Source organism: Choloepus didactylus, chromosome 18, assembly GCF_015220235.1.
Source record: "Choloepus didactylus isolate mChoDid1 chromosome 18, mChoDid1.pri, whole genome shotgun sequence".
Taxonomy (NCBI): Eukaryota; Metazoa; Chordata; class Mammalia; order Pilosa; family Megalonychidae; genus Choloepus; species Choloepus didactylus.
In genome coordinates, this window is record NC_051324.1 from 67,436,849 (window position 1) to 67,461,675 (window position 24,827).

At 44.9% G+C, this 24,827-nt stretch overlaps 1 protein-coding gene across 15 annotated transcripts in view; it reads right to left on the reverse strand.

The window, feature by feature from the left end:
- The window catches only part of SLC39A11 (solute carrier family 39 member 11), a 519,734-nt gene that overhangs the window by 428,165 nt on the left and 66,742 nt on the right, over nucleotides 1-24,827 (reverse strand). For 6 of the 15 annotated variants that reach the window (XM_037808766.1, XM_037808753.1, XM_037808755.1 and 3 more), the window contains 3 exons: nucleotides 21,242-21,307; nucleotides 9,342-9,460; nucleotides 4,642-4,680 (listed from right to left, as the gene is read on the reverse strand). In XM_037808766.1, coding sequence (XP_037664694.1) covers nucleotides 4,642-4,680; nucleotides 9,342-9,460; nucleotides 21,242-21,251 — 168 coding nt within the window. In that variant the 5' untranslated portion in view covers nucleotides 21,252-21,307. Of the gene's footprint in view, nucleotides 1-4,641; nucleotides 4,681-9,341; nucleotides 9,461-9,733; nucleotides 9,824-10,449; nucleotides 10,547-12,561; nucleotides 12,584-12,925; nucleotides 13,014-21,241; nucleotides 21,308-24,827 lie in introns of those variants that run through there. The other 9 variants (XM_037808762.1, XM_037808764.1, XM_037808757.1 and 6 more) reach the window with 8 other exon arrangements.

A 24,827-nucleotide genomic window follows, 5' to 3' on the forward strand; every position in this document is an offset into this window, starting at 1 on the left:
CAGAAGAACTGAGAGCAGGGACTCGAACAGATATTTGCATAACTATGTTCATAGCGGTATTATTCACAATTGCCAAAAGATGGAAGCAACCCAAGTATCCATCAACAGATGAAACAGATGAATGACTAAAACATACAGTAGAATAAATATTATTCAGCTGTAAAAAAGAAATGAAGTTCTGATGCAAGCAACAACATGGATTAACCTTGAGGACATTATGCTGAGTGAAATAAGTCAGACACAGAAGGACAAATATTGTATCTCACTGAATATGAACTAATTATTATAAGTAAACTCATAGAGTTAGAATGTAGAATATAGGTTACCAGGGGATAGATTGGGGTTAGAGATTGGGGAGCTGATCCTTGATTTGTACAGAATTTCTGTTTAGGATGATAGTAAAGGTTTGGAAATGGATGGTGGTGATGGTAGCACATTATTGTTTGTGTAATTAACAGCACTAAATTATATAGGTGAATATAGTTAAAAGGGGAAACTTTAGGTTATGTAAGTTACTAAAATAAAAATTAAAAAATAAAGCGTAAGACTGTATAACACAGTGGACCCTATTGTAGATGATGGTCTATAGTTTCTAGTACAAATATAAGAATGTTCTTTCATGAATTATAACAAATGTACAATACTAGTACAAAGTTTTAATAATAGGGTGATATACAGAAAAAACACACCTAATGTAAACTATGGATGATAGTTAATAGTGCTACTTTAATAATTTTTCATCAATTGTAACAAAGGTAACTGCTATTTTAAAAAACAAGCACAATTACAAAAAAAAAGAGCTATCATCAATTGTAACAAATGTTCCATACCAAAAGAAGGTGTTGGTGGTGGGGTTGTATATGGGAATCCTGCATTTTATGCATGGTTAGTCTGCAAACACACTTCTCTAAAAAAAGAATTGTTTTAAGTACAATAATTATAAAGGTGAAATCTGATTGATTCCATTCAAAGAAAAGTTTTTTTAAACAATCCAACTTTTTCTGAGATGTGGCAATAGGATAAACTACAGACTAAAAACCTGAAAAAGAACAGAATATTAAAAAAAAAAATCCTCCTTTTTGTACCTTATCACACAGCTCGATGAGCTAAAATGAAGATAAATCCCTTCTCTATTGTTTTTTTTAAAACGGAAAGACTCCTCTGAGGAGTTCTTATCAAATACGTGTTAGGTCCAGCTACAGAACTCTTAAGAACTACATATAGACTATAAGACTATATAAGACTATATAAGACTATATAAGACTATAAGTCTATAGACTCTTAAGTTCTCTGCCTGTCACATCCTGTTCCACTGCAATCTAGAGATGATACATCAAAATACTGCAGCCCAAGGTTTCTCAACCGCAGCACTCCTGGGCCGGATAGTTCTTTCTTGGGAGTGCTCTCCTGTGCGTTCCAGGATGTTTAGCAGCACCCCTGGCCTCCACCCGCTAGATACCATAGTCCCCCTCCTCTATTTCTGACAACCAGAAATGTCTCCAGACATTACCAAATGTCCCCTGGGGGCAAAATCTCCCCTGGCTGAGAACCATGGCCCAATCAATAGGTTGCTATCTTAAATATAACTTCTTCCATGACAGTATAAGCAATTATTACAACTCCGACCACCTGGGCTATATCGCCTTCCCCCAGTTTGGGGAAATGTTTATGAGAATCCACTTCCAGTCGTCAACACCACTGAAATTCCCCAGGTTTCAGGGTCCCCACCATCTTCCACATCCCATCCTTACACTTCTCTATGTATCTGGGGACCTGCCAGGAGTTGCTTTGTGTGAGTAGCCCATATGCTCATATTCAAGCTCAATTTTAGGAAGGTAAATGACTTATTTTCTAATATACCATATATAAATTACAGAACTTTTTTTACCAACAACTTTAAAAAATCAGAAGTGAAACTACTGCTGATCTTTATAGTTAATTGACCATAACAATACATCAGTCTGAGGACTTTTTAAAAAAGGAAATTGTGTCTTAAATTCACATGTCTTAATGCTCCAAAATTCATTCTTACATTTCCTGAAGACTTACACAATCTATCTGGGTGTGTTGGTTTGTCCTGTGCTTGTTTCTTTTTGGGTTTTTTGTTTGTTTGTTCGTTTCTTTTTGTTTTTTGCAAGGTAAATCTTGCAATGGGTTTTGTTCTAATAAACTAGAACAGGACACCTGAATGCCTAGGACATTTAAATACGGTCTTGGTCAGAAGCAGTGAGATGGCATGTAGTAGAGTTCCTCAAACTTGTATCTCTGTGTGTGCCCTATAAGAATTCTGGAAAACTAGGTACCACCTCACTCATTTTTAAGTTTACCTTTAAAATGTTTTCATCTTAAGTCTGAATGGTTGAAAAGATATAAATCCTGGCATATAAATATTGATTTGTTTAAAAAAAACTGTCACAACAGTCATTTAAATGTATCTAGTAGGATCCAAATAGCACAGAGATTTGAGTCCCACCATTATCCACTTAAAAAATATAAAAAGTAAGTTATGCATTTGTGTTTTGTGCCCTTTTCCATTCTTGAACCATATTCCATACACACAAAAAAGGTAAAAACAAGCTCTTCCTCTACTCAAAAATCTTATCTCATTCCTTTTTCTGTTTATTTTGTATTTCAACTCCATTTCCTCACAGAATTTAATCCTAAAGCAACTTATATTTAATACTGGAAAGTCTGTTATCAATTTCTGTATCATCCTTCTCTGCAATAAAAATATCTAGATACACTTCAATTTAATTTTTTAAAATGTCCTGTGAGCCTAGGGCTCAAGATGCTTAAATAACAATTTCCTGGATTGAGTTATCATTACAATTATTAGTGGTAGAGAACAAATTCATAACAATAAAAATATAATCCGGAGTTTTATAACTATTAAACATCAAAAAGTAAGAAATTCTTAGAAATGCATAGTTTAATGGATGGGGCTTTTTTCAACTCATTCATAGATCTGTGGATAAACAATAATATTAATAGTCATTGCTAGAATAAGACAGGGTTGAACACCAATTTTTTTTTCTTTTTTTTTTAAATAAGCAAAGATAAAACATGCTTTCTTAAATAAGGAGATAAAAAAAGATGTTTTGTTATAATATTGTCATTCTGTCCTTTGAACTCTTTCCAAACACCAAAAAGGCCCACCAAGGGAAATTATTTTAAGGCTATCTCTGCTGACAAATCGATTAAAGGACAGGACAGTGTCTGAATTGCAAAAGGATTTGGGCACGGTGATTGGGGTCCCTCACTTCCTCAGCACCAGCACCAGTTTCCCAAGGGTCCCTCTGTTTAACGTGCAGAGGCAACATAATAAGGCACGGGGCGGGGGGGGGGGTCTTTCTTTTGTGAAGAGAGAGAAGAGCAACAGTGCAAGAGAAAGTGAGGAAGGCAAACCTGCTTCCAGGTACATTCTTAGGAAAGAGGACATAGAGAAGCTGAGGGTCTGGAAACCGACTTTGTTAACTCTACCCATGTGCCTGCAAACTGCTCGGAAGGACTTCATGGAAAGACTGCTGGCCTGGATGGTTTTGGAAGGCCAGTTTTTCCAGATCGCAGGACTGTTAAAACAAAGGGGAGGAGGTGGGGGGAGGAGGCACCAACCCCTGATCAACTAAAAGGAAAAAGCACTTACTTTGTGGCTCCTGATTTGACCAAGGCAACTGAAAGACGCAGCCACCTATGACGCATTTTTGCCTGAAAAACTGAATCTGAATTAATCAAGCCTCTAGGTCTAGTTCCCAGTTTACAGGAATTAGGACTGAGGAACAAGTTATATGGCACCTTGAGGAAATCAGACAAAGCCACAAACTGGGACTTTCTACAGACAAACGACCCGGCTTCTCCAACAAATTACTGGAATGGAGAAAAACAAATCAAAACTGTTAGAGAATAAAAGAGACTTAAAAGACCTATCAACCAAATTCAATATGAAAACCTTGTTGAAATTCCGATTCTAACGAACCAGTTTTAGAAGATATCTTTGGGACAATGGAGAAAATTTAAATATGGATGGACTGGATGCTTATTATATTAAGGAACTATTGTCAATTTTGGTAGGTGTGACAATAGCATGGTGATTATGTTAAAATAAAAACAAAAACAAGTTATTCATTTAGAGATGCATCCTGAATTTACAGGTGAAATTACATGATATCTAGAATTGGCGTTAAAAAAGATTCCTAACTCCGAAGAAAGTTGGGGGAAGAGAGATGAAATAAGATTAGCAAAATATCGATTTGATTGAAGCTGAGTGATGGGCATGAGTCGCTCTACTTTTTTACATGTTTGGAAATTTCTATAATAAACTGTCTTTTCATATGGAAGGGGAGGAGAGAAAGAAAATATTTAATTAGTGCCCACTATCTATCAGGCCCTGTGCTAGACCCTTCCTAAATATTATCTCATTTTACGAGTACTGAAGCAACTGCCAAATAAGCCTCCTTCACCATCTAAAGAGAGGCAGGGACATTCAAAAAGTTCAAAAGTAGTGATAATAGGAAGCCATCAGCACACAGAGAACAGGTAGATACATCTATTTGCTTCGGGATATAGACTGGAGATGCCCCCTGGGAGAGAAATATCAGAATTAACGTGTCCCCATTTACATTTCTCTTCCCACATGCCACTTACCCCTGCTGCAAAGCCAAGGCTTCCATCTAAGATCCGCCTCTGAAAATGAAAATGAGATGTTTCAGTTTCTAACGGACAAAAAGATGTGTCCTATGACAAGAGAAGTCTCTAAAGCCTGAAAGAGTCACACAGGTAAGGACGGGCCCATTTGTGAACCTGTCTAGAAGCCTGAACCCAAGTCCTTATAAAATGGGCCAAGATTATGAAACAGGCCCAAATCAGGGGATGTAAAACCTTCCCTCCATCCCACAGCCAGTTCGAGGTGTTCTCTGAGTGTGGGGCTGTCTTGTGCTGATCCATGCATTATCTCTTTCGAGGCTCTCCTACGACTATAGCTATAAATCCTTCTCAGGTAGCTTTAGAGCTGGTCAGCCTGTGGAGCAACCAAAACCCTCACACACACTGCTGGCAGAAATGCAAACGGGCACAACCACTCTGGAGAACCATCTGGCAGCTTCAGCTAGGGGTGAACATGTGCATACTTTATGGCCCAGAAATGCCACTCCTGGAAAGGCATACTTGGATTCACCAAGCACATGTTCTAGAATGTGCTAGGAGCATTATTTGTGAGAGCCAAAAACTAGAAAGTTCCTAAATGCCCAAAAACAGTAGGATGAATACATCCATTAGAGCATATTCATACAACAAAACACCATATGGCAATGAGAACACCCACACAATTTATATGAATGAATCTCACAAACATCATTATGAGTGAAATAAGCCAGACACAGAAGGGAACATACTATATGATTACCCCATTCATATAAAGCACAAAAACAGAGGAGACTAATCTCTGCTGTTAGAGGTCAGGAGAGGGATATTTCTGGGAGTGGAGGTTGAGGGGTTGGGGGGAAGATTGGGTGGTGACTGGAAGAGAGCCTGAAAGGGCTATTGGGGCACTATTCTGTTTCTTGATCTGTGAGCTAGAGACTGGGCATTTGTAAACGTTTTTTCAAGCTGTACACTTATTATACGTAGTTTCTATATGCATTTTGTATTTCAATAAAGTTTTTTTAAGAAAGTGGTGGCAAAAAAATACAATTAAAAAAATGAAAGCCAAAAAAAAAAATGAAAACCAAGAAAGAGGTGGCCTAGTTAAGGATACCATCTACAGCCATGTGGACATGCTGAGGTTGGTCACCCCAATCTTGAGGCTACCAATGGGGCCTGGGTAGGCAGAGGTGCTGGGTCAGTCAACCCTAGCCATAAGCAGCCCCTCCCATCTCTGAGTGGCTAGGGGATGGATGGAAAGTTTCGACCCCAGTGAGCCACGCAAATGACATACTTCTTTAGGTGTGCCATGACATAAACAAAGTTGGTCTAACTTACTGATTTCATCAAACCAGACAGATATGATGAAGAATTCAGGTCCAATCATTCTATTAGCATTCATCTGGATCCTGAAAAGGAAAAAATATATCCCCCCCCCCCCAAAAAAAAGCTAACAACCCTGTCATTCCACTTTTAGATATTTATCTCAAGGAATTAATGAGGTATGTGCTCAAAGATTATGTTCACCATAACATTTTTTGTAAAAGAAGAAAAATGGAAATAACCTAATTGCCTAATAGTTGGGGAATGGTTAAATAAATTATGCTGCATTCTGAACCTGGAATACTATATAGCATATAAGGAATGTCCTCAGAAACCATTTAGGGATATGGAGGGGATGCTTATGGTATCAAGTGGGAAAAGTTGTCTAAAAAACATCACATAAAATTTGCTGCCCATTATGAAAAGAAAATAGATATGTATATACACATATATATTCAAAAAATATGACAACCACTGAAGAAACTGTGTTCATAGCTCTCCTTTCTGGGAGATGGGATTTAGGAAATTTATTATTTCTTTTAAGCTTTTCCATATTTTACAAGTTGCCTACAATTCAACTATTATTTTTAAAATCAGGAGAGCAAATTTTTTTTTTTAATCTTCATTTTATTGAGATATATTCACATACCACGCAGTCATACAAAACAAATCGTACTTTCGATTGTTTACAGTACCATTACATAGTGGTACATTCATCACCCAAATCAATCCCTGGCACCTTCATTAGCACACACACAAAAATAACAAGAATAATAATTAGAGTGAAAAAGAGCAACTGAAGTAAAAAAGAACACTGGGTACCTTTGTCTGTTTGTTTTCTTCCCCTATTTTTCTACTCATCCATCCATAAACTAGACAAAGTGGAGTGTGGTCCTTATGGCTTTCCCAATCCCATTGTCACCCCTCATAAGCTACATTTTTATACAACTGAGGAGAGCAAATTTTGAGTGGAGCTAAAGCAATGTTCACTACAGCAGCTGAGGGCAGGTGGCTGAGGGCCAACTGTCCTAACTGAGCCTCCCCATAGTCCCCACTTTAGTCACGAGAAACTGAGGTTTGCTCCCAAGGACAGAGCGCACCTCGGTGGGCTCACTTCTATGGCTGCCTTTGTCCCCCAAGGCCATCCCCCTTTCCACTCCACCACTCATGCCAGCAGAAGAGAATGAACACCGCACACCTGAGGTTGCTATCTTAGAAGGCCCTGCTCACAAGGTTAGTCCTTGACTGGCTTCAGGGAAAATGGCTTTGGGGGTTCCCTCTGTTCCCTAATTTATCAGGGTAGCTCAAGATGCCTAGACTATTTGTTCAAGCAAGGTGATTTGTGCTTTCTTTCACAGAGTCTGGAATTTGGGTAGCTGCTCAGCAGAGGGTGCCTACAGGAGCAGCCCCCTATAAAACCCTTGGGTGTTGAGTTTATAATGGACTTCCTTGGAAAGAAACATTGCACAGGTTATTGCATGTTTTTGCAGCTGAAAAAAGGGGTGTCCTCAGCATTCCCTTCCCAGGAGGAGAGGGCACTGGGGACCCAGGTGTGGATTTCTCCAGGCGCTCCCTGTGCCTGTCCCCTTGCTGATCCTATCACGTGTCCTTTCAAAGTAATAATCCTCAGCCATGAATACAACTGCATGCTGAGTCCCATAAGTCCTTCCGGCGAGTCACTGAGCATGTGGGTCATCTCAGGGACCCCCTACTGTCTCCAAAGGGAGAAAGGTCTAAGTGGCTCCCCTTTCTGACCCCAGTGATGACACTAACAGGAGAAAAAGTAGGGATTCTGCAGATCCGAAGGAGAGCGAGGCATCTCTGTGATAACTTGACCTTTCTGAAGTGCCCCAGGGCACTGGCCAGGGGCTGCACAGTGAGTCTCACTCACCAGAATGCAGCAATTAATTCAGATCTCAATGGCCAGCTCAACCCCAGCTATTGAGACTCAGGTTTTTCCAGGACAAGACCCAGGTAACCTGGAGTGACTGCTCGTGAAGGAGGAAGCAAGAGGGTGAGGTAGACTTGCCCTCTCCTCCGTCTCCTGGGCGTCTCTCTTTCAGGGAGAAAGTTTTCACTACCTGTCAACAACAACCTGTGATTTTAGGGTTGTGTGTTTCGAGTACCTCCCACAAACAGGGGGTGGGGTGGTGCAGTGAGGGAGGTCAGGATTTTATCCCTGAGATCAGTACCTGCTCTACTGGTCTCTCCTTCAGCTAACAGGGAGTGCCTGGCTTGTCAACTTCCTAGCCACATTAACTTTTCAGATCTGTCTCACAGAGTTTAAATAAATCTGAAATCGCCTATTCATTTACCACTCGTGTCATTTCCACGGCTGCAACGCTGAACAAGGCAGGGACTTTGCAGCCATCGAGAGAGCAAGGGACTGTTCTAGGCCTGTAAACCGAGGGAGTCACAGGCTGGAGAAAGAACGGAATTTCAGGCATGGGGGGTGGGGGTGGGTTGTGGCGTTTTGGGGGTATGTAGGATGTGTGGGTGGGAGGTGGGTAGGCTGTGGGGGAGGCATGGGAGGATAGTGAGGGGCTGGGGGAGGAGTGGGTGTGTGTGAGTGTGGAGGAGGTATAGGGTGTGGAAGAAGGTGTAGGTAGGGACGGAGGTGCTGGAGGTGTACGGGGTGTGTGTGAGGAGGGATGTGTAGTGTAAGAGGGTGTGGGGATGTAGGGGAGATGTGGGGGTAAGATGTGGGGGAGGTATGTAGGGTATGTGGGCTGTGGGGATACAGGGTTGTGGGGTAGTGTGTAGGGGGGCATGGGGGTGTGGGTGAGCAGGTGGGAGACGCAGTCTGTAGAGTGATAGTTGAGGGAGGTATGCCTCTGGTTATCACCCCAAAGCGGGGGGAAATGAGAAGCTCTGGAGATGGGGTAAAAGAGAAAGGCAGCAGGTACTCTTCTCCCCCCACCCCTAAGGTCTTTTCAATCATCCCAGTTAACTCAAGAAAAGAACCGTCACATCCAAAACCTAATGTCCTTCTTCAGTCATGCATATTCCCACCTGCTCCAGGCCTGAAAGAAATTAGATGAAAGATAGAAATCAGGCAGTGGGCTAAAAGGAGGCTAAATAACCAGGCTTCTCACTTCCTATCCCCTTAAAGTTAGGTTTCCCGAGCAGGCCACCTGTGTCAGCGGGCGGAGAAGCAGACAAAGCACGGAGTGTGTCAGCAGCAAGCAGACACCTGCTCTCCCAGCCCATGGAGGCAGAAGGGGAGAAAATAAGGTGACAGCTACAAAACACCACCACCCACAACCTGGGAGTGTGGCAGGTGTTATGAAAGAGGCTGCAAACCAGCTTTACACAGTGGAATGATTTCAGGGCTTGCTAAGAGAATCCCCATGAACTTCCAGAACAGAGGCAAGTCAACTCACCTGTCCACTAGAGAATACGAACACGAGAGCCGCCCCTGCTGCGGTCATTCCCCAGGTGAAGAAGGTCCCCAGCAAGGCCTGGAACACAGAGCTGTGGCCTTGGAGCATGCTGGATACAGCTGTTCAGAGGAGCAAGAGAGGATCAGCCGCTAATGGACCATTTCAGTGACATGTACACACTCCAGCCTGTTGTAGCGCTTTCTGCCTGAGCCAGCCTCTCTGGTTTGGTGGGGCTCACGAGCCAGCACCAGCCCCTGGTGGGCACCTGTTGGCCCCGCCACCCAGTGTTCCTTGGGGACTCAGCATAGGCATCTGCCTCCTGGGTTCCTCCATCCCGGTCCCCCCAGGGATCAGAAATCATCCAACTTGGAAAGGAGAGGTGTGGGGACTACCTGGAGAGATGCCAGAGAAGCCTTCAAAAGAGATTGCAGTTCTGAAAACAGATCCAAAGAGAAGCAGCTCAAAGATGGGGACTATTCAGCCTAGAGAAGAAGAGCACGAGAGAGTTGGACTATGGCCTTCTGGCACATTCTGCCTCATCCACTTGCCCTGGCATCATCCGCATGTCTGGCTCTTCCGGATACAGGTGATCAGCTCAGCTTCACTGTTGAAGCTCTTCCAATTAATTCCTGATCAAACCTTTAATAGCTTGCCATGGTGGCAGCCCGTGGCCTACTCAAGGGTGAACTCCACTGACTGAACTTCAGTCCCTCCACTACCTCTTCAAGCCTGCTTCCCCGTTACTCCCTGTGTGGACACCATACTCCAACTCAACCGAATTACCTGCAACTCCTTCAACAAGCCCTGGACGGTCCTACCTCCAAGTCTCCATTCACATAGCTCCCTCCACCCAAGATGCCTTCCTTCCAAATCTCCAGCCCTCAGAACCCACAGATGCCATCTCCTGAAGAAGGCTGTCCTCATCCCTCCCCAGTCTCTGTCCTAGAACCCATCTTGGAAGCTTCCTTAGTGTGGTTGTGCCTTCTTGACCTTTTATATAGTTATTGCTTAAGAACGGGGACCATGCTTTTTCACATTTGGCACCCCCGTAAAACAGGACTTTGTGGCACCCAAAAAATATTTGTTGAATTGAAAAGGGCCAGCTTACCTTGATAGGACACTCAGCAAGAACAAGGAAGCAGACTTAGAAATGGCATTTGCCCAGGTTGACTCAGCTCACTGCTGCTGAAGCTGTCGTTACACAACTGCCCAGCAAGAAAAGAAAAGGAAGTACCATTCCTTTTTGTTTGTTTCTGCTCAGAGAACCTCCTCCCGACTTTAACCTGTCTAAAAGTTTAGCTCAGAAATGACAGGGGGTCAGATCTTTTACTGTGGAAAGTTACAAGGCCGAAAAACCCATTTGTTGAAAAGCCCTGTGTTCTTGTACACAAACACCGGGGGTCAGGGCCTCGTCTCAAAGGCCTCATTCAGCGCCCCACAGGACTTCCAGCACCCGCAGGGCTGGACACAGCCCCACTGGGCTCAGGCCTGCCAGGCCTCCGGGCCCTGGAAGAAGCCAGCAGCCCCGGGCCTCCAGATCAGGAGCTGAAGGCACAGCCTCTCTAGAAGGCAGAGGGTGGATGAGACCCTTACGCCAAGGGGCTGAGCAGCACAGCCCAGGATTCAAACCAGGAAGGCTGGGGGCCCAGGTAAGCCCAGGCGAGCCCAGGTGAGCTCAGGCTCAGCTCCAGGGCCATGAAACCTCAGAGAGAAATGACATCTATAGATTCAGACTGTGTCCCCATAGTCTAAATAGAACTCGGGATGGTGACTGCGCCAATTTAAAGAAATAAAAAAATATTTTAAACACCTTTTTACACACATCGCCTTATTAAGTCACCCTAAAAAGAGTCGTTTGTTGTCTGTTTTTAAACCAAAACATCTGGATCATTACACCAATCGTCTGTTCCAGCTGCTTGGGGATAAAATTTCAAAGAGCATTTATAAAGCACTGTGCAAAGAAAGCACACGGCTTTCACCTTCTTTTTACTTATCACCCAAGTCAGGTCATAACAAAAAACTTTTTTTTTCCCCAGTACTCAATGTGCCTTTTAACAGCTACAGAAAAGAGCAAACCATTTACATTTGCCAACAGGCCAAAGTCAAAGTGGATTTTGTGGGCTGGAGAACAGAAGGGAGCTAGTGGGTGTTCCGGGTGGTTAGTGGGAAGGAAAACACCCTTCTCAGCCTGTCCCCATTACACCTGAGCACCCAGGAAGTAAGAAAAAGGGGCACAGAAGGAAGAGCAAGGTCACCCATCCCGTAGATCCCAACAGGAGCAGCATCTGTTGTTGGCAACGCAAACCCAGTGCTCCCTCGGGGAAGTGTCTTCCATTTACTGTTTTAAATTCTCACTACTCAAAGGGTGGTCCCAGAACCAGGCCTCCCATGGGAGCTGGCTAGAAATGCAGAATCTCAGACCCCACCACAGACTTCCGAATCAGAATCACCATTTCTCCAAATTTCATGGGTGATTCTTATGCACATTAAAGTGTTCAGGGCAATGGTCTAAAACTGGAACAACTTCCAAAGATCAGCAGCTACAAGACCAAGAGCTTGCCAGATTGGCAAGGCTGATGCAGAATCCCGAGAGAACAAGAAGTTTTCTCCAACAGTTTGACCAGTAGTACTTCGAAAACGTGGAGTGTCTGTCGTGACACATCCAAAGCAATTTATGCAATGGGGCTCAGATCTCCTCATGAGCTAGATATTAGCCCCATACACCCTGATTCATTTGCAGGAGAGAGGATCATTCCCTGCCCACTCCAACTTTAAGGATGCCAACACTGCCCGCCACGTGAGCACGTTCTACCACAGCAGCACACGTGGCATTTCTGGCTGATAAAGAATTCCCTCTAAAACTTTTTTCCCTCCCCCTTTGAAACCTGCTGCTGTGCTTCCAAAAGACAGCTTCAAGACGTTGGTGAAGTTGCAGAAGCAGAAAGAGTTGCAAAAGTGAGCTGTCCGGCCTTAATGGAACTGCATGCACACATGCCCTGATCCCGCAAGGGGAATCCGGCAAAAACGATTTTGGGTTGGGTGGCCATGACTGGGAAAGACTGCTCTAATAGCTCGCTACTCAAAGTCTGGTCCACGGACCAGCTCACCTGGGAACCGGGTAGAAATGCACAATCTCAGGCCCCACCCAGACCTGCTGAATCAGAGCCTGGGTCAAGTCTTGACAAGACCCCCAGTCAAGGGTAACAGATCCTGCTCCTACCCAGAGAGAGAGTCGGGGGCTCCGAGCAAGTGTATCTGGATCCACCTCTGCTCCAGAGATCCTGGGTCCCACACACACCCACAGTGAAGCAATGAATGAAGAAGACCTTGGCAAATCACTGGAGAAAGGAAGGCCGAACGCCCTCCAGCTCACCCTGGGGAGGGGCTCGGGGCACCCTTCTCTCCCTTCTGCACACCTGCCAAAGCCTCCCTGCTTCTCCTCCAACCCCCACCTGTCCCCAGGAGGACCCCCCTTCCAAACTCCAGCTCGCTGCCCTTCCAAGTCCCACACTCTGGTTCTGATGGTCCCAGACCCCGGTCTCCAGCCCGAGCAACGGAGCCGAAGGAGAGAAAAGCCGACTCACTACGGTGCCCTCTCAAGCCCCCACTCCACTTCCATCAGCCCCCGCTGCTCTGCTGCTCGGCCGGCTCCACTCCCACAGTCACTTCCTGCTTCCCTCCTGGCACACGTGTCTCTCCAACCACCAGGCCCCTCCCTGCCCGCCTGCAACTGGCAAATCCCGGCCTGAAGAATTAATTCTCTGGTTCACAGCTTCTGCAGGCTCAGGAACAGATCGGGCGGGCAGAACAGAGAGCCCTGAGGCCCAGGGGAGCACATTCTGCTTCAAAGCGCCTCTGCACCACCCCTTGAGAACTACCGCTCTAGGTCAAGGGGTTTGCTCCCCAGGGTGTCTACGAAAAGACCAGAGGGTGGGATTGCCACATTTACTCCCCAACAAAACAAAACACACAAACAAACAAAAACTGGGATGGCCAGTTAAATTTGCCTTTCAGATGAACAACAAATTACTTTTTAGTGTAAGGATACCCCGTGCAATATTTGGGATATATGTAGACTAAAAATGCATTGTTAAATACAAATCTAACTGGCTGTCCTGCATTTTATCTGGTAAGCCCACCAAAGAGTAACCTGGGTGGGGAAACTGTCCATGATCACAGTGGCCATAGCCCAGAGGAGCCGATAAGAGTAAGTCTCTTTCATCCAGCCTAAGTCACTCATTTACACTTAGGAGTGCATTGTGTACAAGCACCGTGTCAGGAAGAGAAGACAGCATGGTGAACCCAGGGGGGTCTGGGCCCTCAGGAGACCCGGAGAGCAGTGAGAGAGTCAGACAAGCCCTTACCTTACCAGTCACAGCATATGGTGACCACACAGAGAAGCAACACCAAGGTCCAAAATATCTACCTCCAAACTCTGTTTCCTCTCCCTGCACACCGAAATAGCCATGAAATGGTAGTATGATATCTTGGATTTGTTTCAAAATACTATGGGTGGGGGTGGTAAGAGAAGGATAGAGATAAAAACCAGACTGGCCATGAGTTGAAAATTGTTGACACTCGGGGATGGGTATTTAGGAGTTGGTGAAACATATGGCTCTTTACTTTTGTACATGTTTAAATTTTTTCGTAATTAAAAATTAGCAAGAATTTTTAAAAGCATGAACAAAATGCCTCTCCTGCCCAACTCTCTCTCTCCCTTCTCACGGATGTTAAGGGGGATTCAGCCTCTGGATCTCTCACCCAGGTCATGGCAATCACCTCCTTCTACAACACCCCCTCTGCCACTGCCAAGAATAACCTGCCCAAAGCACAGCAGTTCACTACCCTGCTCAAAAACCATCAAGGGCTCCCCAGTGCCTTTGGCATTATGTTCAAATTCCTCAGCCTGGAATTCAAGATTTGCCGTGATATAGTTCCAACTAAACTTGCTCAGCACTGTCTCCCAGTGTTCTCCTTCGTGTGCCCTCTGGCACTGTCCCCTGACAGGTTTCCTCCCTCCCTCCCGCCTCGTACCTCCACTTGGACCATTCTGCTGAAGCCCTTTGCCTCCCAGTTTCCCAAATCCAAATCCCACCACTCCTTCAAGGGCCAATTTTAATGCAATCCTCTTCTAGCACCGTTGCTCTGACTTCACATGATCTCCCAACCACCCACCATTGGTTAGAAATGGGGTCTCCATCCTTGAGGTCCCACTGCACTTTCTCTGGATTCTAAGGCCCTTGTCGCTTTCCAGCTTCTACTGTTAGATCCCACCTCCCTGTTGTATTCAGGGCACAGACCACGGATCTGAATCCAGCTTCTCATCGAATCCCCCACCCCAGCCAGTGTAGTGCCTCATATTACAGTATGTACTCAAAATATATTCATAGTTGATGCTGGGGATAAATTTGAGGCAGGGAAGCAAAGTGGAGTGGGGAACAAGCAATGAACACTTGCTGAGTGCTCAATCTGGACCACGCACTCAACCTTTACATTATTATCTAATTTAAAATTAACAACGTTGAGGGATAGGTATTGTTATCCCCATTTTATAGATAGGGAAGTCGAGGCTCACGAAAGCTCTGTAGTGACCCCAAGTCAACCGTTAGCAACAGGGCAGTGTGGGAAACCAAACCCAGCTGACTCCAGATGTGGTGCCATTCCTGCATGGCACTTTCAGGGCTCTTAGAATGAGACTCCGGGCCATCCTGATCAGCAGAACCTCTTGGTTCCCTTAAACCAGACCAGCCCTCTGAAGCAGGAAGGCCCACCCCCAAGAGACAAAACCTACCACTTCCCATCTTTCCCAACAAATCCCAGATAACACACACAAACCCCACCCTACCCAAACATACAGTCTCCGGCTGTCTTTCTCACACTCCCTTACAGTAAGAAGTGCCAGAGTGTTGGCAAGAAGAAAATGTTGTTTCCTTAAAGCTACGTACACTGACCCCACAAATTGCAGCCTCCATAAATTGCAGAGGGGCTTCAAGAACAAACCAGAGCAATGGCTAATAGAAGGGCAGCAGGGCTTTTAGCAGTCAGCAAGTGCTGCTTCCCAAGTGCCAAATGCCACAAAACAGATCCTCACAATTGGTGGCAAAGGAGTCCCTGGTAAGGCCTGCCCCAGCACTATTGCTTGATGTGGCTAAATGTCCTGCTCCCTCCACCCCACCCCACCCCACAACCCCCAACCAAGCATGGGGTGGGGTGGGCAGGGTGAGTAGTCAGGGTGGCCATGGAAGGGTTAGTAGAGGAGGAGGAGCGAGGGAAGGTGGGCAGAAAGTGGCCCAGTCCTGGGTCTCTCCTCCTCACCTTTGCTTCCCCACCACCCCGCCTCCTCTCTCTCTCTGAGTTCTTATCTTGAGAGGGAATGCAGCAGTTGAGCACAAGTTTTGATATCTGACAGCCTGTTGTGCTGCTGTATCTCCATGGCACAGAGTAGAACTTCAGTATTTATTGAACAAGTCGAGCAGATATAAAAGTGTAATCTGTTGGCTACATGTTACACATTAAATACCTCCCTCACTTATTATGAGAAAAATAATATTTGAATATTGGGCCAGATTGTCACAACTACTTCCATTATAACTTTATAGTGTAAGCCAGTGGTTCAGGGGACATTTGGCAATGTCTGGAGACATTTTTGGTTGTCACAACTTGGGGTGGGGGCGGGGGCCGTTGCTACCAGCATCTATCTAGTGATCTAGTGAGTAGAGGCCTGGGATGCTGGCAAATGTCCTACAACGCACAGGGACAGCCTCACAACAAACAATTATCCAGCCTAAAATGTCAATATAGGTAAAACCTGGCATAAAGCCATAAAATAAATTTTCTCAGTATGAAGTGATGATAAAAGTCACGCTTTAAAATTTAACCTGCACTTCAAGAAGCACCCACGCTTTATCAAGGCACTAATTAGCATTTTATTCATTATAAAGCTTGAAAAAGAAGATAATTCACTGTCCAACCAATCTTTATAACTCAGTATAATCATTGCAAAAATATAACCACAACAAAGCATCCCACGTACTCAATTCCCACTAACCCTTTGGGTCTTGATTATTTAACATTCTGATGGCATCATCTTTAGATGATTTTGCAGCACTTGCACAATAGAAACGCTCCTGGAAGGGTTTTGTCGATGACGCCCCACAATTGAAACAGATCCAGTTTGTCCTTGATATTTGCTCTCCCATATGAATAATAAAGTGATGCAGAGGTTCTAACCTGCCTCTTAGCTAAAGGCAACTTGTAGGAGATGACAGTGATTTTACGCCACTTTTCTGAGCAGCAGCTTCTGAACCTTGAGGTGGAAACTGAGCCAGCAGCCAGGTCCCTTTTTACCTTTGTCTACTGTTTTATTCTGAACCTGCACCAGGTGCAGTCAAGGAGGTACAGGCTCCACTGACTTCATACAAGTCTATTGCTGGGAGAGAAGTTTTTGGTACCTTAACAGGAATTTAAAATGCAAACCCAAGCTTACAGACTTCCAGGTTAATAAGATATCTGATTATAAGATACAAAACCACCACTGATTAAATATGAAATCAACTTTGTCTCTGAGGATAATAATTGACATACTTTGGTTTTCCACATTTCCCACATTGCCTTCAACCCTTCCGGCATCTCATAATAAGTAATTCTGTGGAGGTCGTTTTGAAAGATTCCCTAACAATGACTGCTGGGCAAATATGTTCTACTGTGGGCCTTTTCCGTCATTGTTGCATGGGTCACACAAACGACCCGTCCATTCAATCACTCAGCAAACGTTTGCTGCATACCTACATGTGCAGGTCTGTATGAGGCAGTGGGCACACATCAGCACATGAGACAGACAAAACCTCACAACTCTTCCAGTCTAGAAGTCTGGGCATTGCACACTGATAGTGTATTATAAATTAAGGTTTGTCATTAGAGCTGTTATGTTATAATTCAACTGCTCCTTTCTTTTTCCTCTTCCTCATAAAACATCCATGCCTCCGCTGCTGGGCAGTCTCTTCAGCTAGTAAGGGGATCCAACAACAGATAACCCCTTTCCTTTGGTGGACAGAGACACAACTGGCCATGACTTCCAGTACAGGAAGTTCAGGTCCCTCAACCATGAGGGGCATGCTGGAGATGGAGAGGGCACTAGCTTGGGAGGGGGCCCAGGTTACAAGCAGGGAGCATGGCAGTGCAAGGGTTGCTAATAAATTGCTGAAAGAGGACTTGAAAGAAAAGGACCTGAATCTAAGGTCTGGGAACTTGTGATTTCTTTCTTATTCTACAGTAATAGTCCCTTTCACAGCTAAATATATATTTTTTTCTTAAAGAAGACCCACAAAATTGTATACTCTTTGGATCCACAAAACCCGTGCCCTGGGTGAATGTTTATAGACTTAAGCAGGAAAACAAATTGCTTCCTGTGGTTGGCAGAACGACAGACCCCTCAAAAACATCCCCATTGCCTCATGTGGAAAAGCAGCAAGAGAGTCTTTGCTGGTGTGACTAAATTAAAGATCTTGAGACGGGGAGATCATCCTGGATTAACCCCAGTGTAATCACAAGGGTCCTTATAAACGAAAGGAAAAAGGCAAGAGAGTCAGAGTGAAAAGGAAACAGGAGCTGGGAGCCGAGGTCAGAGTGATGCGCCACTAGCCCAGGGCTGCAGGTGCCTCTGGAAGATGGAAAAGGCCAGGAACAGTCTCCCCTGGAGCCTCTGGGAGGAGCACACTCTGCCCATACCTTGATTTTAGCCCGGACTTCTGACCTCCAGAACTATAGGAGAATAAATGTGTGTTCTTTTAAGCCATTTAGTTAGTGGCAATTCGTTTCAGCAGAATTAGCAAACTAATATACTTCCTTCTTCCTGGAAGTATCTAAGTTCATCAAAACCTTTCTCCAATGGTATATAAACCAGCAGGAACCACACTGGATCCTTGTCCACTGTCATCCTGGGCAGGACCAACTCCAGAATTCACAGGGCCCAGTGCAAAATGAAAAGGGAGGCCGCTTGTTTAAACAGGAAGGGGAAAAGTGTCGTTGAAGATACTAAAGTATCAAGCTTTGTCCTTTCTTCCCTGTATCTCCTCTGCTGACATGCAGGTTCCATTGTCCCATCAGACATCACTCACAGAAACACGAATTCAGAGATAAAATTATTAAGAGCCAGAACAGCAAAAGCAGAGCGTTAAACCAAGCACAGCAGCCTTCTGAGCTTGCCGCCCTGGATGACCGTGGGGGTCACATGCCCATCAGGCTGGCCAGGTCACTGGGACTGAGGAAGGTGACGGTGTCAGAATTCAGACACCAGATAGGGTTGATGCAGCAACGGGGGTCCATGGGTTCAGAACTGAGAGGGCAGCATGGAGGGAGAGCCTGAGACGCAGAAACCAGAGCCAGAAGTCCCGGCCTCAGGCATCAGCCAGATCCGAACCAGGGTGACTCCAGGGGAGAAGCCGTAGACAGCCCACAGGAACTGGGGGGAGCCTGGGACCCAGGGGGGAGAAGTCCCAATTCCTAGTAGGAATGAGGTGCTAGACAAAATAAAAATTAAAAAGCCGGGCCATCTCAACAATCAGAAACCAGTGGACCAATGCCTGGGGCCTCCAAGCTTTCCAGGGGGACCGAGGAAATGCTTAAGAATTGGGGGGAAAAAGAAAAAAAAAAATACACACACACACACACATATATATGAATGTATTTGGCTCAATTTAAAAAAAGACAGTAGAAATTTAAATTAATAAATGTTTAATTAAATATCTATGAAACCTTATTAATTGTTGACATCTGTATTCATAAAAATTTAATTACTTTCAAAAACAATCTGAGGATTAGCTTTTCTTGCTCTGAAAGAATCCCTAAGTATGCATGACAATGGCCAAGAAATCACAGGCAATCATAAATTAAATAAGTTTAGAGCCAGTTAATTTCAGAAGTAAAATTTTAAAAATCCTTCTGATTACTTAATGGAGAAAAGAAGTAATTAGTGTGGAATATGGCAGCATTTTAATAAACTTGGCACAATATGGGGTGAGACCTCAAAAAGCAGGAGTTCTTTAGGGGTTTATAAAGATCCTATAATGCCCCAGGGAATGGGGAAGGAGCAGGATTCCAAGAAACTTTATTCCTCGCTCTGTGTGGGACTACAAACAAATCCCATCTCATGTGGATTAGCTGAGCTTCATATGATGAAGAGCTGAAGGTAGGGGAAGGATAGGAGTGGGGGAGCTTCCCAGCAAGGAGAGATCTCCTGCTGTCACTCCTCCAAGCATGAGACCAGCAAGCCAGGAGCCCTAAGAAGACGGGATGGTGGGGAGGGGAACCATGGGAAAGGAGTGAACCAGGGCAGAGGGGAAGAAGATGAGAGGTGGTCTCAAACTGTTCATGGTCAAGGAGGGGAGAGGAGCCCCAAAGTTCTCCAGATCCTCTCAGCCCTAGCCAGATGGGAACAAGTTCAGGTCTGGAAATGACCAGCCGCTATGGAAGGTCATCTAGAAGGTCATCTATTATGTCTATCATAAGGCAGGTGGGAGAGGCTACTGCAGTTTCTCCAGGAATTTTCCAGGAATCAGACTGAGCAAAATACTCAAGGGCCCCTCCCCCATTCCACTTCCTAGGCATGCACTGCCAGCTGAGTGCCGGGATCTCCAGCTTCCAACCAGAGCTGCATTTCCCAAATGGTCCACTTACTTCCCTAAATGAGCCCACTTGCTCTCTTCCTACCAGTCTTTCTACCTGCTGGCCCAAGGACAAATCACTGGAAGGAAACCTAACTCATCCTTAAACATGTTGCTTTAATTATCTACCCCCCATAAAAAGATAAATTTCTTTGGAGGGCAAATAAAAACAGTAATATGCTTCCCAGCCAAAGAACCTTCTCGGACACCTGGGTTCTTATGCAGAAAAACCTCCATTTGCATCTGGGGACTTGTGCCGTCCAAAGTCCATGTGGGTGTTAAGGGAGATATTTGTCACCTAAGCTTTGTGTGCACCTGGGCTTAAGGACCTGACAGCTCCTTCTCCAGGGCAAAAACAATAAAGCAGGAAAACCACAGACATGTTACAAGGAATCAGAAAACTGCAGTTTTAGCCCCGATTTTACCAATAAGTCACTGGGTGACTCTGGGTCAGTGGCTTTCCTTCTCTGCACCTGCAGAATGACAGACATGCCCCAGGTGACCGCTGAGGCTCCTTTCTATGGTGAATGCTCTGAGTCTCTGATTCTCATCAACTCAGCGAGACAGTGCCAGCCACAGACTGGAAGAGGACAGCTGTGAATCCAAATCCAAGGTTCCATCCAAGTTTGCTTAAGGATTTCCTTTGCATCCTTAATTAAACAAACAAAGCAACCCTGCAGGTAGCACCTAATGGGGGACCATCTCCTCCTAACCAGGAGGCAGCCAGGCCTCCTAAGGCAGCTGTCACTCCTTTGATTTTGACCCAGTTTGCAGAGGCGTGAAGGTCACCTTAGCTTACTGACACCACAGAACTTAGCGCCGAGATCTTCTGGTTCAAGCCCCTCGTTGCACAGATAGAGGCATGAGCCCTGAGCCCAGAGCTGGGGCAGGAACCAAGATCTCCCCACAGCCACATTTCTCCCACATCTCACCCACTCGTGAACCCCTAACTATCCCCAACTGCCAGGTTAGAGTCATAAGCTGTATGGCTCAACCGTGAAAATGATTATCTTAAGCCAGACCATGGGGAAACGGGTCACAGCACAAAAGCTAATAAAAACGTTTCAAGCACCTGCCAGAGCACCCTCTAACAAACAACTGGCCTTCCTGTTACCTGTCTAAACACAGCCCGGGAGCAAGGGATATGAGTCCTATAGTTACCTTCCAGGTCAGACTTCTACAATTATTTTGAAATACTATGCCATTGAGATTTGAGACCGATTCACACTGGCTTTTTACCTAAAGTCATCGTAATTGGTGAAGATTAACAGTCTTGCCACATATTCAGGAAATGTCAACCTGGGCCTGCAACAAATAATAATACAGACAGTAAGCCTCACACATAAAAGGCACTTTGAAAAATCATTTGTCTAATTAAATTGAATGATGGCACCGGATGAGTGGTCATGAGCTGTACACTCTCACTAGTGGAATTGAACTGTAAGTATGTTTCCCAGAAGCATGCTTAACAAAACCACTGAAAATATAAGAGAGAAAAGATAAAATTTATCACCCTAATACCCAACAAAAGAAGAATAGTTAAGTTACAGATCACAAATTCAACAGACTTTTATGCTGTTAGTCAAAATGATGGAAACTATAGCGGCATAGGAAATACATTGTATTTTGTGGAAAAAGCAATATACAAAAATGTATGTCATGTGCTATTATCAAAATGGTTAAAAACATTCAATAACAAAAGACTGGAAGGGAATTCATACAAATTAAACTAGTTGGGGCACTGGGTAATGAGGGTGTAGGATTTTCCCCCTTTCTCTAATATTATGTTCCTTTTATAATTCAAAATTATTTTTATACGGTTTTTCAAAAGGCGAATGCAGAGAACAAGCCTCATTGTCAGTAGTAAAACCAAAATCAAAAATCCAAGAAATATACTCTCTGTGCTTATATCCAAAGCCTCCTGGATTTTGAAAACACCCAGTTCTTTGGAAAGCCAGGTTGCCTTGAAAATTCCCACCGTTTGTTTTAAACACTCATTTCCTGAGAATTTTCTCCACCTCATTAGCTCTCAATGGGCCAGCTGCAGAACGAGGTAGTCTCCACGTGATGAGAATCAGGGGCCATGGGAGGCAGCCGTCACCACCAGGCAAGCCTGTCACCGCAGTTCACGTCTTCTCCCTTTCGGGTTCACAGACAGATGGCTGCTGAGGCCTTAGCTCGGACGGAACATCTGAGCCCCGGGGCTCCCACCACCTGTCAGAGACCCCCCGTTCCTCTAGCCACCCCAAACACTCCCTAGATCCTCCCAAGGGACCAACACGTTCAGGGCCTTGTGTCCACGCTAAGGTTCCTTTTCTTCTCTCTCCAGCCCCAGAAAAGTATAACACAGGCAGGCCCCTGACACATACCCAGCCACCCTCCGAGAGCCACTGGCAGTTGGGCTTTAGAATCTTGTTGCCTGAGGTCCCTGCTTCTGGGGTTGGAGGGTTATGCTGAGTTCTTCCAGAAACTTCTATAGCCATAGCAGAGGGGAAGCACCCACTGGGCCCTTTTAATACCCAAATCCTCTTTGTATTCATCTTAGCAAGCGCCGGCAATCTGGTATAGGACTAGCTCTGTGCTAACTCTAAGCTGCCTATTGTTATTTCTCTAACCTCACCCTACCCCCAAAAAATAGTTGGGGTTTTATCAAACAAACTATATTAAGTCATAATTAGTTTGTTTCCCCATTTTTTATTCATTAAAGACACACAGATGCAGCTGCCAATCAGAGCTTCGGATGCATGAGCTGCCAAGACCACAGAACGGAGGGGCTGTCACTCCAGCCCAAAGCAAAGAAACTGGATTTTAATTTGCCTTTGCCTCATTAGGGATTCTGAAATATTAATAATTGATAAATATGATAGCAGGCAGTCCCTGCAAGCTCAGGAAGCCCAGGCTGGGGATCCCTGCTGCAGGGGTAAAGGATAAATGAAACACATGGTCCTTGGCCTCCAGAAGGAGGAAAACAATGTAAATACGTAAATGCAAAGCAGTTAACCACGTAAATAGCTCCCAACCCTTGTCAGTTGCTTTTCTAACATGTATACTAGTCAGATTTCTCAACCCTAAAGGGAGTTACAATGAAAGTATACTACCCCTCTGGTGAACAGAGAAGACACTCAATAAATATCTGTCAAATAAATGAACGGTGAACACAATTTTTAAAGACCATTAATCTTTACAGTGCACACTCCCAGGCAAAGCTTCTGGCACATAATCGCACAACACGACCCCAAGCCCAAAATTAATCAAAGAAGTAAGTGCAGCCACTGCTCACCCAGGCTGGTGAGACCTTAGGTGATGAGGGTAGCAGGAGGGCTGGGGAAGGGGCTCTCCCTAAGATGGTCTCCTCCCCTGGAATGCCAATCCACTGGTCCGTCTTCTTCAGAAGAGGATGCCCCATCTTTGAAGGCTGGTTGGGTCAAACTGTGGTTCTTCTTGGTCGGGAACCAGTGCCACAGCAACTAAATGCCAGAATTCCTGCCCCAGAGATAGTGAGGGTGGGTCCTTCCTGGACAATGAACACTATGGATAGGCAGAGAGGAAAGGGGAGAAGATTCTGGATGGGGGAGACCAGTTAAGCAAAGGGACAGAGGCAGAAATTAACCTGGAGTGTTTGACCAACTACATGGAAATTAGTCAAGCCATGGTAGAGAGGTTTAGACAGTGTGCCCACTGATTCTACTCTAATTTATCTGCATATCCACATCAACACAGACCCTACACTCCATCTACCATCTTGGCCCTTAATTTGATGATATCTTGGACCCTTTTTAAAAAATGCTTCCTGTTTGTATGTCACCCACTTAGATGATAAACTGCTTAAGAGTTGGAAACTTTTCACACTTTTTTTCTATTCACTGCAAAACTTACTTCCTTGAGGGCAAAAACCTTGAGATCTGTATCAGTCAGGGCATGCTGGAAGTTTCAGTGCAGGGGCGCGGCCTGATCAAAGGAGGGGGCAAGGAAGTAGAATCTGGAAGTAGCAGGGAATGTGGATGGAAGGAAGAAAAGACTGGAAGTCGAGGAACATTTGGTGAAAAGTACAAATCCAAGGTTGAGGATGAAAAACACAATCCTTCTGGTGATAGAAAATGGGCCCTGGTGTTAGGCATTGGCGTTTACTGAATCATACCTGTTTCTGCTCCCAGAATAGTGGAGAAATGTAAAATAACAAGTGAAATAAAAAGGCTCCCTTGAGTGGATTCAGAGCCTTTCTCATTAAGGGAAGCTCAAAAGGACCACTGGCTCCAGAATTTCAAAGGGCAGGTTAGAGCCTCACTACTCAAGGTGTGGTCCGTGGACCAGCGGTATCAGAATCACCTGGGGGCTTGTTAGAGCCCCCCCGCCTCTCAGGCCTCACCCCTAGCTGATGTATCAGAACGTGGATTTTAACTAGATCCCCAGGAGGTTGCCATGCACATTCAAGTTTCAGAAGAATGGGGTTATCGGATGAAACGCATCCCTTATTCAGTCTGTAGCATGAGCTATTCATTTTATTATTTCAACATCAAGGGCAACTGTCCAAAATGGTGACAAGTAAATTGCAGCTCTTTATTAGCAACCTTCTACCGCATCACCCTGCAGGCAGGCTGTGAGAGGACATGGCTTGAAGAGTCATTTTAATTCCTTTCTTCATTCTCTTCTCTAGATTTCAAAAAGAGAATGTCACACTCCAAAACAGCATCTTGAATTCAGCTTTGCTCAGGTCAGGGTTTCTCAATCAAAGCAACATTGACATTTAGGGCCAGAAAATTCTTTGTTGTTGGGGGCCTGTCCTGTATGGAATAGGATGTTTAGCAGCATCCCCCGCCTCTGCCCC